Source organism: Chamaea fasciata, unplaced genomic scaffold (genome assembly GCF_029207755.1).
Source record: "Chamaea fasciata isolate MVZ Bird 193981 ecotype frontalis unplaced genomic scaffold, bChaFas1.0.hap1 SCAF_6, whole genome shotgun sequence".
Lineage (NCBI taxonomy): Eukaryota > Metazoa > Chordata > Aves > Passeriformes > Sylviidae > Chamaea > Chamaea fasciata.
In genome coordinates this window covers 22815575-22830583 of record NW_027094091.1, presented here as the reverse complement: position 1 = coordinate 22830583, position 15009 = coordinate 22815575, and the positions used below count along the sequence as shown (strand labels likewise).

The 15009-nt window shown below is 40.3% G+C and overlaps 1 protein-coding gene across 2 annotated transcripts in view; it reads left to right on the top strand.

The window, feature by feature from the left end:
* Window positions 1-9087, top strand: part of PDS5A (PDS5 cohesin associated factor A) — a 77851-nt gene extending 68764 nt beyond the window's left edge. The window contains exons 30-34 of one of the 2 annotated variants that reach the window (XM_066185637.1): window positions 2028-2167; window positions 3174-3279; window positions 5745-6097; window positions 7156-7306; window positions 7880-9087. In XM_066185637.1, coding sequence (XP_066041734.1) covers window positions 2028-2167; window positions 3174-3279; window positions 5745-6097; window positions 7156-7306; window positions 7880-7915 — 786 coding nt within the window. In that variant the 3' untranslated portion in view covers window positions 7916-9087. The remainder of the gene's footprint in view (window positions 1-2027; window positions 2168-3173; window positions 3280-5744; window positions 6098-7155; window positions 7307-7879) is intronic. The other variant, XM_066185638.1, reaches the window with a different exon arrangement.
* The last annotated feature ends 5922 nt before the right edge of the window (window positions 9088-15009 follow it).

Sequence of the window (15009 nt, the reverse complement as noted above, 5' to 3'; positions counted from 1 at the left end):
TGAAAAATGATGGAGTGTTTTAGTGAGCTCTTCCTTCATCTCCCTCAGCACCCTCAGGGGAATCCCATCCAGTCCCATAGACTTGTGAGTGTCTGAGTGGCTCACTAGGCCAGTAACTACTTCCTTCTGGATTGCAGGGGATCTGTTCTGCTCCCTGTCCCTGTCCACCAGTTCAGGGGCTGGGTAGCCTGAATATAACTGACCTTTCTGTTAAAGAAGAGACAGAAGGCATTTAGTCCCTCAACTTTTTCCTTGTCCTTGGTTACAATATTCCCCTCCATGTCCAGTAAAGCATTGGGGTTTTCCTTGGCCCTCCTTTTGTTGCTGATGTATTTGTAAAAACACTTTTTATTATCTTCCATTGCAGTGGCCAGCTTGAGTTTTAACTGAACTATTATGTCTTTATGATAAATATTTTATATTCTATTTATGTAACTATATGCAGAAAAGGTGATTTAGAAATAGAACTATCTCTTCTGGGTTCTCTGATACAATTACAACATTTTAGATCTTGCTGTGACTGATGGCTTGACCCATGTGCTCAGGCTGGGTAGGCAACAGGAAGTTTTTTATTTTGTCCCTGGAGAGCAGTCAAGGAAGTTTTCATAACTGACATGTCACATTCCTCATGTAATTTTACATTTCCTTAGAGACCAAGTTAATAAATTAAGACATACCCGAGAAGAAAAACTAATTCCCATGTGTGGAAGTTATGATGGAGCAGGCAGCTGAAAGATACTACTGATGCTGGAAAACACTGGCTAGCAAAAAAAGCAACAGTCTCTGTAGGAAAGGCTTTTTACTGGACACATGCTAAGTGGATACGTCATCCTAATGCTAATTCTGTGCATTATTTACTTAAACATATTATTCTTTTAATATAATAATTTATTTGCTCAGTTTACTGAGTAGCTGAGTTTACTGCATGTCTGAAGAAGGAAAACAAAATTACTGAAGTGTCTGGAGCACAAGTCTAATGCAGAGCAGCTGAGGGAACTGGGGTTGTTTATCATTCCCCCCAGACATAGTGTTTCTAACACCAGATTCTGGGGGTCCCTGGGCCCATCATCAGTGTTGAAGACAGAGGCAAAGATGGGGTTAAATGTTCCTGCTTTGTCACCTCCTCTTTGTGAGGTGACCAGCCTCATCAAGTAATGGCCCAGTGTTATCTCTGATCCTCCTTTTGCTTTTGACATATCTTAAAAAGCCCTTTTTGTGACCTTTATAATAGTGGTGGCCAACTTGAACTGTAATCAAGCTTTGACCACAGGAATTTTGTCCCTGCAGCAGTGAGCAGTATTTCTGTAGTCCTGCCATGTTGTCTGTCATTGCTTCCAAATACTGCATACTTCTGTTTTCTGCCTAAGTTCCAGAAGATCCCTGCTCAGCCAGGCTAAACTGCCTCATTTGCTTGGCATCTCACACTTTGCAATTGCCTGCTCCTGTGCTTTTAAGAGATGGTTCTAAAAGGTGACCCCAGTGTTCATAGATCACAGTACCTTGAAAAGCAGATTCCCAGTGCACCCAAAAGTCTTACAGCACCCAAAATCTGCTGTCCCCCATATACAGAGCCAAGGTTGTCCATAAGGCCTAGGGCAGTTGATCTAGATAGATCCTGTAATTCCTTGTAGAATTATGCTTTGCTGGTGGTTTCCTGTCTGGATGGTCAATAGTAGACTCCCACAACAGTATCCACTTTATTTGCTTTCCCATTCGTCCTTACCTAGAGGCTCTCAAGTCTAATATTTCGTAATATTTTGGCTTATGTTGAGACTTCTCCAGCCGCTATGCCTTCAAAGCGTGAGAGACAGAAGGGCAATTGATGAAATGCTCTTAAATTACAAAAAGTACAAGGATAAACAATGTTTTTAAAGTTAAGATAAGGTTAGTAGCTCTAAGCCTGATGGCATTGTGATCAAGATTGTTAATCCAGAAAAAGTGTTTTTAAATAATCAAGCAAATATTTGTGAAATTAAGTGTATATGTGAAGTTTGCATTTTTTAAAGATTTGAACATTGTTTTTCTAGCCAAAACCAACTGGTGTATTAGGTACAGTAAACAAACCATTATCTGCAACTGGAAGGAGACCATATATTAGGACTACAGGATCAGAGACTGGAAGCAGTGTAAACTCTGAGCTGAGCTCTTCTGCAGGAAACAGATCAAGGTATGGGAGTCCAAAATTTCTTCCATCAGCTCGTTACTTCCTGTTCTACGCTGTGCTTGCAAGTTTTAGGACAGGAGATGATTTGGTGTGTGCTAACATGTTTGAAGAGTGTCCTTATTGTGTCCAGTTTTAGAAAATGTAGTAGTTCTCAATAGGTAAAGTCTCAGTACTTGCTTTTTGCCTCAGTTTGTGTGGTTGATGTTTTGATGTATAAATTAGGATTAATCCTGATTGGAAACAAGGAACTTTTTTGATACAGATGAAATACTCTGATCTATGTAAGATTAAAAATAATGAAAAGAGCTTGTTGAAGCAGACCAGGGTCTTAGTGGAAAGATGCAACATATGATTGTAATACTCAGTGTTTCTTCTAGCAGGCATTAATTTCATATGGATGCAGAGTTTTAGAATTGTTGTAAATCTAGAGAAACAGTTTACACTTTGAGATTTTAATAATGTTTAGTTTGGTTTGGAATTGATTACCTAACTAAAATAAAGGGTTAAAGAAAGCAGAGAAAGTCAGCTCCAGTTGCTGCATTTCATAAAGGAAGTATAACTGCATTCAGAATTTGTTCTGTAAGTGTGCATGATATAAGTTGTGATAATCTTGGTTTTTTCTTTTTTGTTCTTTTATTTTCTATGAATTTGGGGCATTATTGATGTTTATTATTCTTCACTACATTTCTCAGTATCAGCTCTTTCTGTCTGGAAAAAGAACACAGCCTATTTTATAGCTCTGGTCTTTAAGTTTGCAAAAGTCATTATACAGTGGTGTGTCTGTGGTAAAGGATTTGGCTCAGTGACCAGCCAATTCCTTCCAGACCTTTCCCAGTTCTGGGAAAGAAGATATAAGTGTGGACGCTGGCAAGTTCACTTGTTTTTAAACTAATTTAGACTATTGCATTGATTCCCCTCCCCACCCCCTTTTTTTTTGCCTCCAGTAATTCAAAACATTTTTTTTTTCTTTTCTGTATATTTTTTATTATATCTTCCATGATGCTTCCAGGGAACAAAGTTCAGATATATCAGAAACTGGAGTCAGTGAAAATGATGAAAATCCTGTGAGGATTATTTCAGTCACACCAGCAAAGACAGAACCTGTGAAAAACAAGGTATGTCCAGGGGTTTTTTGGACTGTATGTCTGTAACAAGCTTGACATGGGGGTTTTTTCAGTACACATCATTGCAGGTGGTCTCTGAGGAACTGGTAACATCCAGTTTCATTTCATGTAGTTCTATCAGTTTCCTAGCCTAATAGAAGACCCCTTATCTTCAGAACGGCCATTTATTTTATCCAGAGTAATTTATAGCACTCATTTGAATGGATGCATTGTTTTTTAAAATTCCAAACTATTCCCACTTTATTCTGCATTTTCCAATATAAGTAACAGTGAGACTGGGATTCAGAATGAAAGTTCACTCCTGTAGTAGCTTTAACTGAAATTAGTGCCAAGAAAATGTCAAGTGGTCCTACGGGATGAAATAAACATCTAACTTTGGAATTTTTTCACAACTAAAACCTTAATTAAACTATTAAAAATACATCGTATGGTTCACCCCCCTTTCTGTAAAGCAAGAACACCGTGTGTAAACCATAATGATTTTTTAACTTATAAAACATAACATAGCATGAATTTTAGCACAGTTGACTCCTGCAGCTGGGATAGATTAAACTCAAGCAGCTGTACAACATGCTGGGATCTGCCTGGCTGGGAGTGCACATTGGCTGGGAAGGACCTGGGGGGCCATCCCCAGTGGATAACCAACAGAGCATGAGCTGGCTCTGTGCCTTGGCTGCAGTGAGGGCAGCAAGCTGAGTAGTGTCCTGAGTAGTCAGCAGATAGAAGGATGTGGTTATTCCACCCCATTTGGCATTCATTGGGCCATACCTGGAATACTCTGTCCTCCCCAGCTTGATGCAGATACTGAAAAACTAGAGAGAGCCTTGCAGGGGGCACCAAGATAATTAAGGTATGGAGAAGTTGTTGTGTGAAGAAAGGGTTTGAGGTGTTGGCTTTGTTCATCTTAGAGAAGAGAAGCCTTGGAGAGGATCAATCAGTCTTTCAATATCTAAAAGGTATTTATGGAAAAGATGGAAGGAAGTATTCTCAGGCTGCTTGCTGGAAAGACAAAAGGCTACTGGAAGAAGTTGCTTCAGGGGAAATTCTGTCTGGATGCAAGCAGGAGAAAAGTACAAAAAAAGTCTACATTGTTGAGAAGTTTAAACACTGGAACAGACTGTCCAGAAAAGTGGTGGATTATCAGTGTTCATGGCTTGACTTGTCAAGGCCCTGGATGAGGCCCCACTGTCTACAGGTTTGACAAGATGATTTTCGGGGATTGCTTCCAACCTAGATGATTCTGTGGTTTAAAACAGATTTTTGTAATAATGTAGGGATACACAGATGATTGATTTAGGCTTTTTAAGAAGTTACAAATCTGCTTAATCTCTTTTTATTACATGAAATCAGAGTAATAAGCAGGTGTTTTGAATTTGTATCATCACAAAGCAAAGTTAGGCAAAGCACACATATAGTAAATCTTCAAAAATGCTTTCTAGGTTCTTGAAGTTAAAATTTCAGAGAATCTGTAAAGTTCATATGAATAGCAAGTGTCCTATGAAGCTGCTGGAACAGCAGTGAAGATTACAGAGGTTGCCCGACTCATTGGAACACATAAGAAATAACAGTAGAATATTTAACAGAAAAACAACTTGGTTCAGATACAGCACTTAGAATGGTGACATTGGTTTGTTTGAAATTGCTGAATCATCCCAGCCATACTTCTTCAGTATCCTTTTCTCTACTCCTTCTCCCAAGTGGTTTGGAAGTCAGTGTTCAAATGAAAGCTTAGCATCCAGTTTGCTTCCTCTTTGATTCCATATGAACACTGCTCTTTGCAGAGAAGTACATTGCTAACCCTTTCTGTTTCATACACACAGACACCTCTTAATGGTATTTAATCTCTTCATTACCTTGTTCAGTGTGTTGAGAAAAACCTGCATGTAGGTCATACCCATTCAGATATAATGAAGGATTAACAAACACAGCAAGTTTCATTTTTGGTGTGATCTCACTTGTTCATTGCCTACAAGTCTTGGGTTTTTCTTTACTGGCACTTAGGTTTTCAGTAAACTGCACCTTTACTGAATGCTGGTCTCAAAATTTGCATGTATGGAAGTAAACAGTAAATACTGCTGTATTGGAATAATTTTTTTTTCTCCTCAGTTTTCTCCTGTTATTTAACAAAGAGACAGTAAAAGGAGCTTGCCCAAAAAAAATGTCATGAGGGGATCTCATGAAGATAATTATTCTTACTGTAATAACTCTCTCACACCACTAAAAGATACATTGGGTGCAGATAGTGACATTACACACAATCTAGAAAATATTTTTGCAAGGATAAGGTTCAAAATCCCATTTAGTAAAACCTTTTGCTAGGTGTAAGACCATGTGATGTGTTTTCATAACAATACTTAAAGTTTTAAAAGCTCATATTTCTGTTGGAGGAAGGTGACAATTTGGGTTTGCCTTTGGGAATCTTTTTTTTCTTCACATTCATGGTTTTTATTTCCTAGGAGATGAATTCTGATCAGACAACACAAGGAAATAGCACTGAACGTGGGAAAAAAAGAACAGCAACAGCATCTGGAACTGAGAATATTCATCAGAAAACAGAAGAAAAAAGCGTAGAGGAGACAGGCCCATCGCTCGCAGCAAAAACCAGAAGAGGGCGACCAACCAAACCGGAACCTCAGGGTACCACTGCAAAAAGCGAGGAAACAAATAAACCACCAGTCAGGGGAAGGAAGAGGGCAGCAGCCAACCAGGAAAGTCCAGGGAGTTTAGAGGCAGGTAATGCCAAAGCACCAAAACAGCAAGACACAGCAAAAAAGCCAGCAGCAGCACAGAGACAAATTGATCTACAGAGGTAAAAATAAATAATGAAATACATGGGGGGGTGGTCCTTTCCTGTTTCAAGTCAGACGTGAATTTACAATTACAACAGACCTAGCTTAGTTAAGAGCATAATTAAACCACAGCAGATGCCATGGTCCACCATATGTTGCATTGAGTTCTAGTTTTCACAGTGCCTGGGCAGCTGGAATTGGAGAAATTGATTTGCTTGGTCAGAACAGGATAAACTTAACCTGGTTTTGCCAAACATTATTTTTATGCATCCTGGCTCCCCTTGTAGCATTGCTGTGTAATGGAACACAAAGTTAATGGTGTTTCAGTGCATTCATTAATGCCAGGCACACAGGTATTTGGCTACTCTGCTGTGCTTCTCTTCATTGATAGCAAAGGCTTGGAAACTGACTGTCTTCAATGCACAGGAAAACCTGTAATTCTGACTGTAACTATTTCCTGATATTTTGGGTCTGTGCTTGTTTTAATATTAGCAGTACTGTAATGTCTATTTTAAGTAACCGAAAATTAACATTTGGAACTTCATAAACAAGAAAGCAACTTTTAGATGATAATCTGCAGTACTTTAGCGTTTAAACGTGTTGACTTGGTTTGCAATACAAGCCATTCATAATGTGCATAAACGTGAAAGGTATGTTTTGCTGGACCTGGTACATAATTAATGCAAAAGGGTCCAAACTGGTAGAGCAATGAGGTCTGCAAACCAGTGTGCTCTAAGAAAGCACAAATTAATGTAAGGAAAGAAGAAGTAATTGGAATAGTTTCTTTCTAGAGATTTTTAAGTTGAAGATCTTGCAGAGAACCTTGAACAAAAATAGTTTTACCTTTTCTTCTCAGAATAAGCTTTATACACCAGTAAAATGTTCTCTATGTCAAGAGTGTAATATTTGTGTACTGCCTTGCAATGCTTGTTTAGTATGTCAAATTTCTTCAAGTCTCCAAACCAAATTGCACTATCCATAGTCTTTAATAAGCTGCTGTATCAGATAACATCTTTAAAATGTGTAATATCTGAGTGTTTCTTGGACAAAATACCAAAACATTGTTAACATTTTTCAGAAGCCAGGTGCTTGGAAGTGATGGAGATTCACTGTTGGAGATAGACTCAAGTTCAGAATACTCTCAAAATGCAATGGATCTTTTTAAGGCCTGTGGGAGCAGCCAGGAAGATACTGAGGATACAGAGATAGCAGAGGGAGGCTTCCTTAAGGTGTAGCGGGCATCTTATATAGGACAATTCTCTGTTTTTACTTCTTTATTGTAGTTTATACAGTAAGAAATCAAAGAAATTTGTGTGTTAAAAAAGCTCTGTCTAATAGGTTTTTTTGCTTTTAAGTAGACATGTACAAGTTACTGTAAATACTTCAAAAACATTTGAAGTAGTGCCTATTCTGAAGTAAAATGGGCTATTTTTATGATCCTTGGTAATTACAGTTAATTAGATCAAATCACTGTTCTTAATCTCTGATTCCAGTGAAAGCAGTGGATAACTGTTTATATTAATGCTGAAAAAACATAACTCGGTTTGGGAATTATAAAATGCACAATTCAAGTTGTGTAGTTTCAAGTTTATAGGAAGTTGTGCTATACAGTGAGGAAATGCAGTTGTATTCAATTAATTATGTAGTTATTGAGACGATACAAGATGGAGTTGAAAGAATCACAGTATAAAGCATGTAAAAGCTAAAATGTAAACAATATTTGGTAGGATTTTGATTCAGAATAACTTGTAATTTCCGTGTCTCTACAATTTAACTTTAATTTCTTTTCTCCCCTCATAAAGGTAAAAAGAAAACTTGCTCGAAAAGGGAGGAAATGAAGGCCAAATAAAGGCATGCTCCAAGCTTCTGCAAAAACTAGGATTCAGAATTTCCTGTACAGGAACTGAAATTACTTCAAAACACACAGCTTTCAGCTCTGAAACCAGAAGGAAAACTATGCTTCCCTTTCTCGTGAAATTAATCCTTCTTGATGGAAATGTAAAGCAGAAACTCTTGAGAAAGAGGCTAAAAGCATCTGTACTTATTTCCCCAGAGACTTTTTTTATGAAAAGTCAATAATTAAGCAAATTGCTTAACACTTGGTTCCAGTTCCTGCATTCTGGAGTTTAAAAGTGTATTTACACCATTAACTTTCATGCTGCATTTTTTTTTAAAGAAAGTCAGAGAAGATCCTTACACTGACATTGAAAATTCATGATCCTAGAGCCAGGTATTCCCATGTTTCACAGAAAAGGTAGAAGTCTACTGAATGGATTTTAAACAAGACTAGAGGGAAAAAAAAAAAAAAAAAACCACAAAAAATTTTTTTTGCTTTACTTTTGGAGACTGTTTTATGTATAATTCTTTCTGCCTGCCTACTTTTCTGCAAAAATAAGATGTACAGATTTCAGTTCCCTGCTATGAAAAGTCATGTGGTGGCAATTTTATAAATGTTGCTTTCTGATTTTTATCAGAGTGGGAAAGTAATCACTTAAAATTATTATTAATTCGCAAGTAGACATTTCATTTTTTAATTTTCCCTCCATTTTAGTTTAATATAATTTGCAATAAATGTACATATTGATGTTTGTTTTATAAAAACATATATCACTTTTAAGTGTTTTTACTCCTCGGTTCTGTTGGAATATTCTAAATTTTACAGGAGTAAAGACAGTCCAGCATTTGATTTTATAATGTTTGTCACCAGATTTTTATTATTGATGTAAAGAAAAAAAAATCAGTTTCTAAAAATAGTTGGACTTTGGCAGCTTTGTAAGGAAAGTTGGAAATGTTTAGGATTGCTCTCAATTTTAAGCATTGTGCTGATTGGAAGTAAGTCTGTTTTGCATTTTGTCTTCCTGTCCAGGCTCATTTTTTAATGTTTATTTTAGAAGATTGTTGCATCAATATTATGTTTCCTGGCATTGTTCAGCATAGATACAGTGTACACTTTTATGTACACATGATCATATTTAAGTTTGTTGCATAAAATAAACGCTTCTAGGTGTCACATGGCCGTCTTTTTTTAATTTTTTTTCCTTCACAGAAAACTTAATTGCTGTATCTGTACATGGGCTTGGACATTCACAGAAGTACTGCACAGAGCAAAGGAGCTGTAATGCAGACAGTTAGGTAGTTAAAAAGTTAAGTTTTTTAGGTGAAGTGACAGTGCTTTATCTTGTGAAGGGGGTTGGGTTGGTCTGCAAAATGACAGTGAAGACTTTGCTTTGCTTCCCACTGCCTCAGTTCCCCATTTCTCTTCTGCAATTTGTTTTGAAATCCCTTGATTCATATAGAAGAGCTGGATACTGGTGGCATTAGTTTGGGATTGCTTGTGCTCCTAAAATGGGTAGGGTGCAGTTGAGTGCTCTTCAACATGACTTAAGTCTCTCTTAGCAAGTGTGCAGCTGGTGTTATTTTTCTTCTGTAACAGGAAACCAGGCTTTGTGCATAAAGCAGTGTGTGTAGCTCCCCTTCTAAAGCAACCTGCTCTGCTTTTACCTGAAGGATTTGAAATGCTTTTGACAGAGAGGAGATCTTAAAGTGATGAAATTACACATCTATCAGGGGTTTGATTTCTAAAACTAAAATAATTTCACAAGGTGGATTTACTGATTATAATGTAGGAGGTTTTTTTCAGTGTCTGGTCAAATACTTCTTCATTTAAACTAATTTAAAATGTTTTAGTTGAAAGTTTTCGGGTGCTACCTGAAAAAGAAACTTGCTTTTTCTTAGAAATGAGTTCTGGTACCTAGTGGTGTGCCTTTAACAGTGGTCTGAAATCTTGCAAGTAATTCAGATTTATTTCCAAAAGCTTTGGTTTTTATCAAGTGGATAATTATTGGATTTTTTTCCTTTTTATCTTTTCTGGGCAGTTTTTAATTAGTTACAATGTCACATTACTCAATCATCATAGAACGATAAAGGTTAGAAGAAGTTTCTGGAGGTTCACGGCCATGCTCAGAGCATGGTTTTCAATTGTCTTTCTCCAGGTGGAATTATGTTGGGGGTTTTTCTGGGGTTTTTTTATGTGGACATTTGAGTTATTTTCACATGTTGACTCTCAGGAGAGTCCGTTGATACATTGATGTAGCAAATTATGCCAAAATGCAGTTTACAAGAGCTGACAGGAAGGTGGCCCCCAGTGACTCTTTCCAGAAGCTGGCCCAGCCATGGGTGGGCACCTTTGCGTCAGAGCTGCACCAGAGCAGTGACAGCACACAGGGACAGCCTGGAGAGCCAGGGCAGAGCACAGCCACCATTCCGACACAGATGTAATTGATACATTGCCAGTGCTGCTGAGATTAAGATTAAAATCAAGATCTATTAGAGAGTAATGAGTATAAAACTCCAGAATTGAAGGCAAAGTATTTCAAAGAAAAGGGCAGGGCGTGTACTTGGCCACTTACCAGTTTTCAAATATTGTACCTAAGAGTGGGGATTCTCCCGTTATAATAAGGGAACTGATGCTCAGAGTTCTTCACTTGTTAAGGTGCAATTAATAGGAAGCCTAATAAAATGCAGTCTTTATGGCTTTTTACCGAAGTAGGATTTAAGTTGCTGAGGTTTCATGTTCAGTTACATAGACAGTTAGAGCTAAATTCTTATCATCTTTTAAGTTCCCATCTTCATAAAAGTCTGGCTGTGTTTCTTAGCAGACATACATTTATTTCTGTTTCTTTCTGTCTTCTGATGCCTGGACTGCACGGCTTTCATCACAGTAAGACAAGAAAGCTGTTCTGAGAACATACTTTGTAATGTACTAAATTAAACCTCAATTACTCAACAAAACTAAATCTGAATAGTTGTTTTGGACGAAAAAAATAATGTTGTCTAGAGCAATCTTAAACAGGAGAAATAACATGCACTACAAACCTTTTCTGCACATGCTGACAAGCCCTGTAAGTTTTAGAGCTGATAAATAACAAAATGTTATCTAAAATGTGCTTCCAGTTTTTAGATACTTAGCTCACATTGTTGGACCAAGTTCAACATCAGACTGGCTCTTGAGTGTCTAGTTTACTGATGGGGCTGTAACAGCTGAACTGTTTCCTCTAAAGATGAAGAAAGGTTTGGGACCACCAAACATTCGCAATACACAGGAAACTTCCTTCTTAAAGAAATCATCCATGTGAATCCTAGTTCTCTTGCCTGTGTGTTTCATTATTGTCTTTATCCGCAGTAGTAGTTCTGTTTGTGCCTGAAAATCAAATCTCAAATTGGTGCTCAGGGGAACAGCCCAAACTAAAGAAACTGGGCTATGAAGTCTACTTGCCAGCCTGGCTGCAGGTGCACAGAGCTGATAACCAAGCATTAGTCACAGAGTGGCTGGTCTCAGCCCAGGGCACTGTATCTGGGTGCAGGAACAGATTTGCACAGGGAGCAGCAAGGTGTTAAAAAGCAGAGAGCAAAGTCCCTCTGTACAGCAGCGCTTTATGTGTCCCTTAAAGGCTTCCCCTGCATGAATTTCTGGCAGGAGGGAATCATCATGCTGATGAGTACCCCAGGTATTCAGATGGCCAGAAGGAAGCTCAAACAATACTATAAAATACTCTTAAACTTCAAAGACCAACAGTAGCTTCCATTCCTTGAGAGTTTTTAATCCACACATTCTGTGGATTGATTTGCCTCAGTTCCTCAGAGACAGAAAACAAGACAGAACTTCCTCAGAAGCAGAATTTGGAAGTGCTTGCTGACAACCTGTCCCGTTCTAGCTGCATAGCCTGAGTCAGGAGAGTGGATCCAGGATGTCCTTTTAGTTCTTATTTCTGAATGAGACACCAAAGCAAGTGAATGACCCAGTAGTCCCATCAGAGATTCCCTTGCACTGAGTCAGCGTGGTGCCCCCATGAAGGATGACTACTTCAACAAATCACTCCCTAGTATACTTCAGATTCAGAATGGGAACATCTCTGACTCTGGGGAACTTCCCAGCCCTATTTTTTGCAGTCTGAAAGGAGCAAGTTTTTGGGCTGTGCACCTGCTTGTAAAGAGATGCGTGGGAGCACAGCCAAAGGCTTGTTGCAGGTCAGACCGCCTGCTCACTCAGGCTGAAAAAGCCGAAGGCACAGCCACACGTTCTCCGCAGTTGGTAGGAGCAGCTCTGCAGCCCAACTCGGTGTCACACGTGCTGGAAGATGCTGTGAGCATGTTCCTCAGAGTCCTGGTGTCATGTCCAGCAAAGGGCAGTCATCATACCATTAGAAAAAATTCTCCTGTTCATGTGTTGGAAAGACCTTTCTGACTTGCAGCAGAGCACCTTCTCTCTGCCTAGGGAAAGTCCTGACACTTTTATCAGGACTGTCACCCTGCAGTGGCTGGGTGTTGCAAGCCAACTAGAGGAAGTTAGGCTCATGGTGACACCTTCAGCTTTGGCAAGAAGTGACTAAGGAGCCATTCAACTTTGAATCTGGTGGAGTCATCGCCAACTGTGCAGCTCTATCCATGGTCCGCAGAGCTGAGACCTCTGTGGGCAACACAAGTGTGTGGTGCAGCTGCCTCTTGTGTTGCTTGGTGAGGAGGGAGAGCCATGAGGAGACGTCTGCTTTTCACTGGGAGCACAGAGGTTGTCCAAGGCAATTTGTCACTCACTTAGGTCATGCTGACAGCTGTGTAGTCTCAGCAATGTGCCAGCTCAGGCAAAAAGCCTGACCAAATAGCTCTGGAATAGTGAGCATCCTCCTACAGCCCTGCCAGCCACAAGAGCTCAGATGTGTGTTCATAACGCTGCAAGTTGGGCATGCTCCAGAACGAGAAACACATGTTCTGCTTCTTTGTTCAGGCATTTAATTCTCTCATTGCCCTGGAAGCAGGAATTGATGTGTTGACTCTGATGAACCAAAGCTCTTCCAAGAGGTGGAAGGTGGTTGTGGCTGTTTCTTTGTTGTTGAGTCTGATGGCTGTAAAGCAAGCGGGGGGTCACGGTGTGCCCTAGGTACTGTCCTCAGACCAGAAACAAGTTGGGTTTATGCTGATGGCAGAGGTCTGAGCCATCAGTCTCCTGTCAGGAGGTTTATGTGCTGTCTCCAGAGCACATGCAAGGTGCCCTGCACTGCTCACTGCTCCCTGCTGCCCACACATAAGCTCTTCTCTGCTTCCTGTAAAGTCAGGAGAGACTGTAACATAATTCACGTAATTCAAGCCATCACCTGCTTCTATCCCTGAGTTCTCTGGAAAGGAGAGAGTAATCAGTAATCTGGATAAATATTTCTGGATGGTGGTAGCAGCAACCACTGTTCATCCTTCCTCATGCTGTTACACCAGGACAGGGTTCAGGCTGGGCCATGGACCAGGAAGCTGCTCTGCACACTTGGTGTGTGAACATGACAAAATAACTTGGTGCCTTTTCCTAGTGCCCTTTCCAGTTCCCTTTTCTCAGCCTTGTAGTACATTGTTTCCCAGCTGTTTTTCAAGGCCCTCTTTGCTGTATCCATCCATACCTGCACATTGTGTCTTCCGCATTACCTTCTCGCTTTAATCTACATGAGTTTAGCTTTGAGCACAAAAGTATTTGGGAAGAAAGCAGACTCTGCCTTGATCTATTTCTGAGGCTTTTGGGGGGCCTGCATGTCACAGTTTACCAGGCTCTGCTTTAGTAAGGTCTGGTTTTCCCACAAGGACACCATCTTCAGCACTGGTATCCTCCCTAGGTCAGCACCTGGTTCCTGCTGTTACCACTCCCTTTGCCCGGAGGGTTGTTACCCACAGTGCACCTGCCATGCAGGTTCTGGCTCCCGTAACCTGTGTGTTTCCCATGTGAGAGTCACAGTCACCTCTGGAGCTGCCTCTGTCTGTCAAAGTGTACTAAATGGCCAGATCTCCAGTGCTTTAGGAAAGTTTTCTAGTCATCTGGACTGTTGCAAGGCATGACAGGAGATCCATCATCCTTCCGTGCAGAAATAGGGTGTATTTGGTAATCCTTTCTAGTTTCCACACACGTAGCAAACACCAAGCCCTCACAGACTGCACACAGAAGACCACGGTGGCATTCTCGGCAGTCCTGCTGTGTTTGACCGAGTGGTGGATGTGGCTGTATCTCTGGCTCTCTAAGTTTCAGGTACCTTCCTGATGAGATCATCCTTCAGAATGTATCAATGTGGATCAAATATCTAAATATGAGAGTGTAAACAAATAGAGACAGAAGTACCTCCCTAGAGAAATGGAAATTGGAAAATTTTCCTATTTCCAGGCCAAATTTTTTCCTAACCAATTAATACCAACCTGAGATCACGTCCCTTTGCTGTGACTGGTCACAACAAAACACCCACCACTGCATCCACTGCCTTGACTCATCACCCCCCCCCCCCCCACCCAGGTTGGCCGTGGGCTTCTGCGCTCTGGAGCTTTTCTTGTGCCTGTGGAGAGGGGAAGGGGCCCTGCCAGTGCTGTGGCACCACTTCCTCCCCACTGTCTCACTCCATCTCCTTACACACTTTCTCCAAGATTGTCCTGTCTGACTAACACACTATTTTCCCATGTGACCACTACGTATTTGGTGCTGTTTGGCCATTTTTGGGGGCACCTCTGTTCCCAGAGCTACCATCAGAGCTACCATGGTGGCCTTCTGTGAAATTTACTAAAACAGATTTGCCAACTTCCTCAGATCTCAAGAGCTCAAGCCTGTTTTTTATTTGGTCACTCTTCAGCCTTAAAATGGTAATGAGTTTCTCCTCCAGAAGACCACTTACCCTGCTGTGTCCAAGCCCCTTCCTGCTGCCACATGGGACCTGCACAACATGCCAGGGGTACTCATTGCCAGGGGGGGCAGAGCAGGGTTCCTCTCTAAGCATTTTCCTTGCTTGCATTCTTTCATGAGGGTGGTTTTGGAAGCTGCCCAAAGCAGTTGGCCAAGATGATGGCAGAATGTCATTTGATTCTGCATCACTGAGCTGCTTCCTTTCCAAAACATACCTTTAAGCCAAAACGTAGGTCG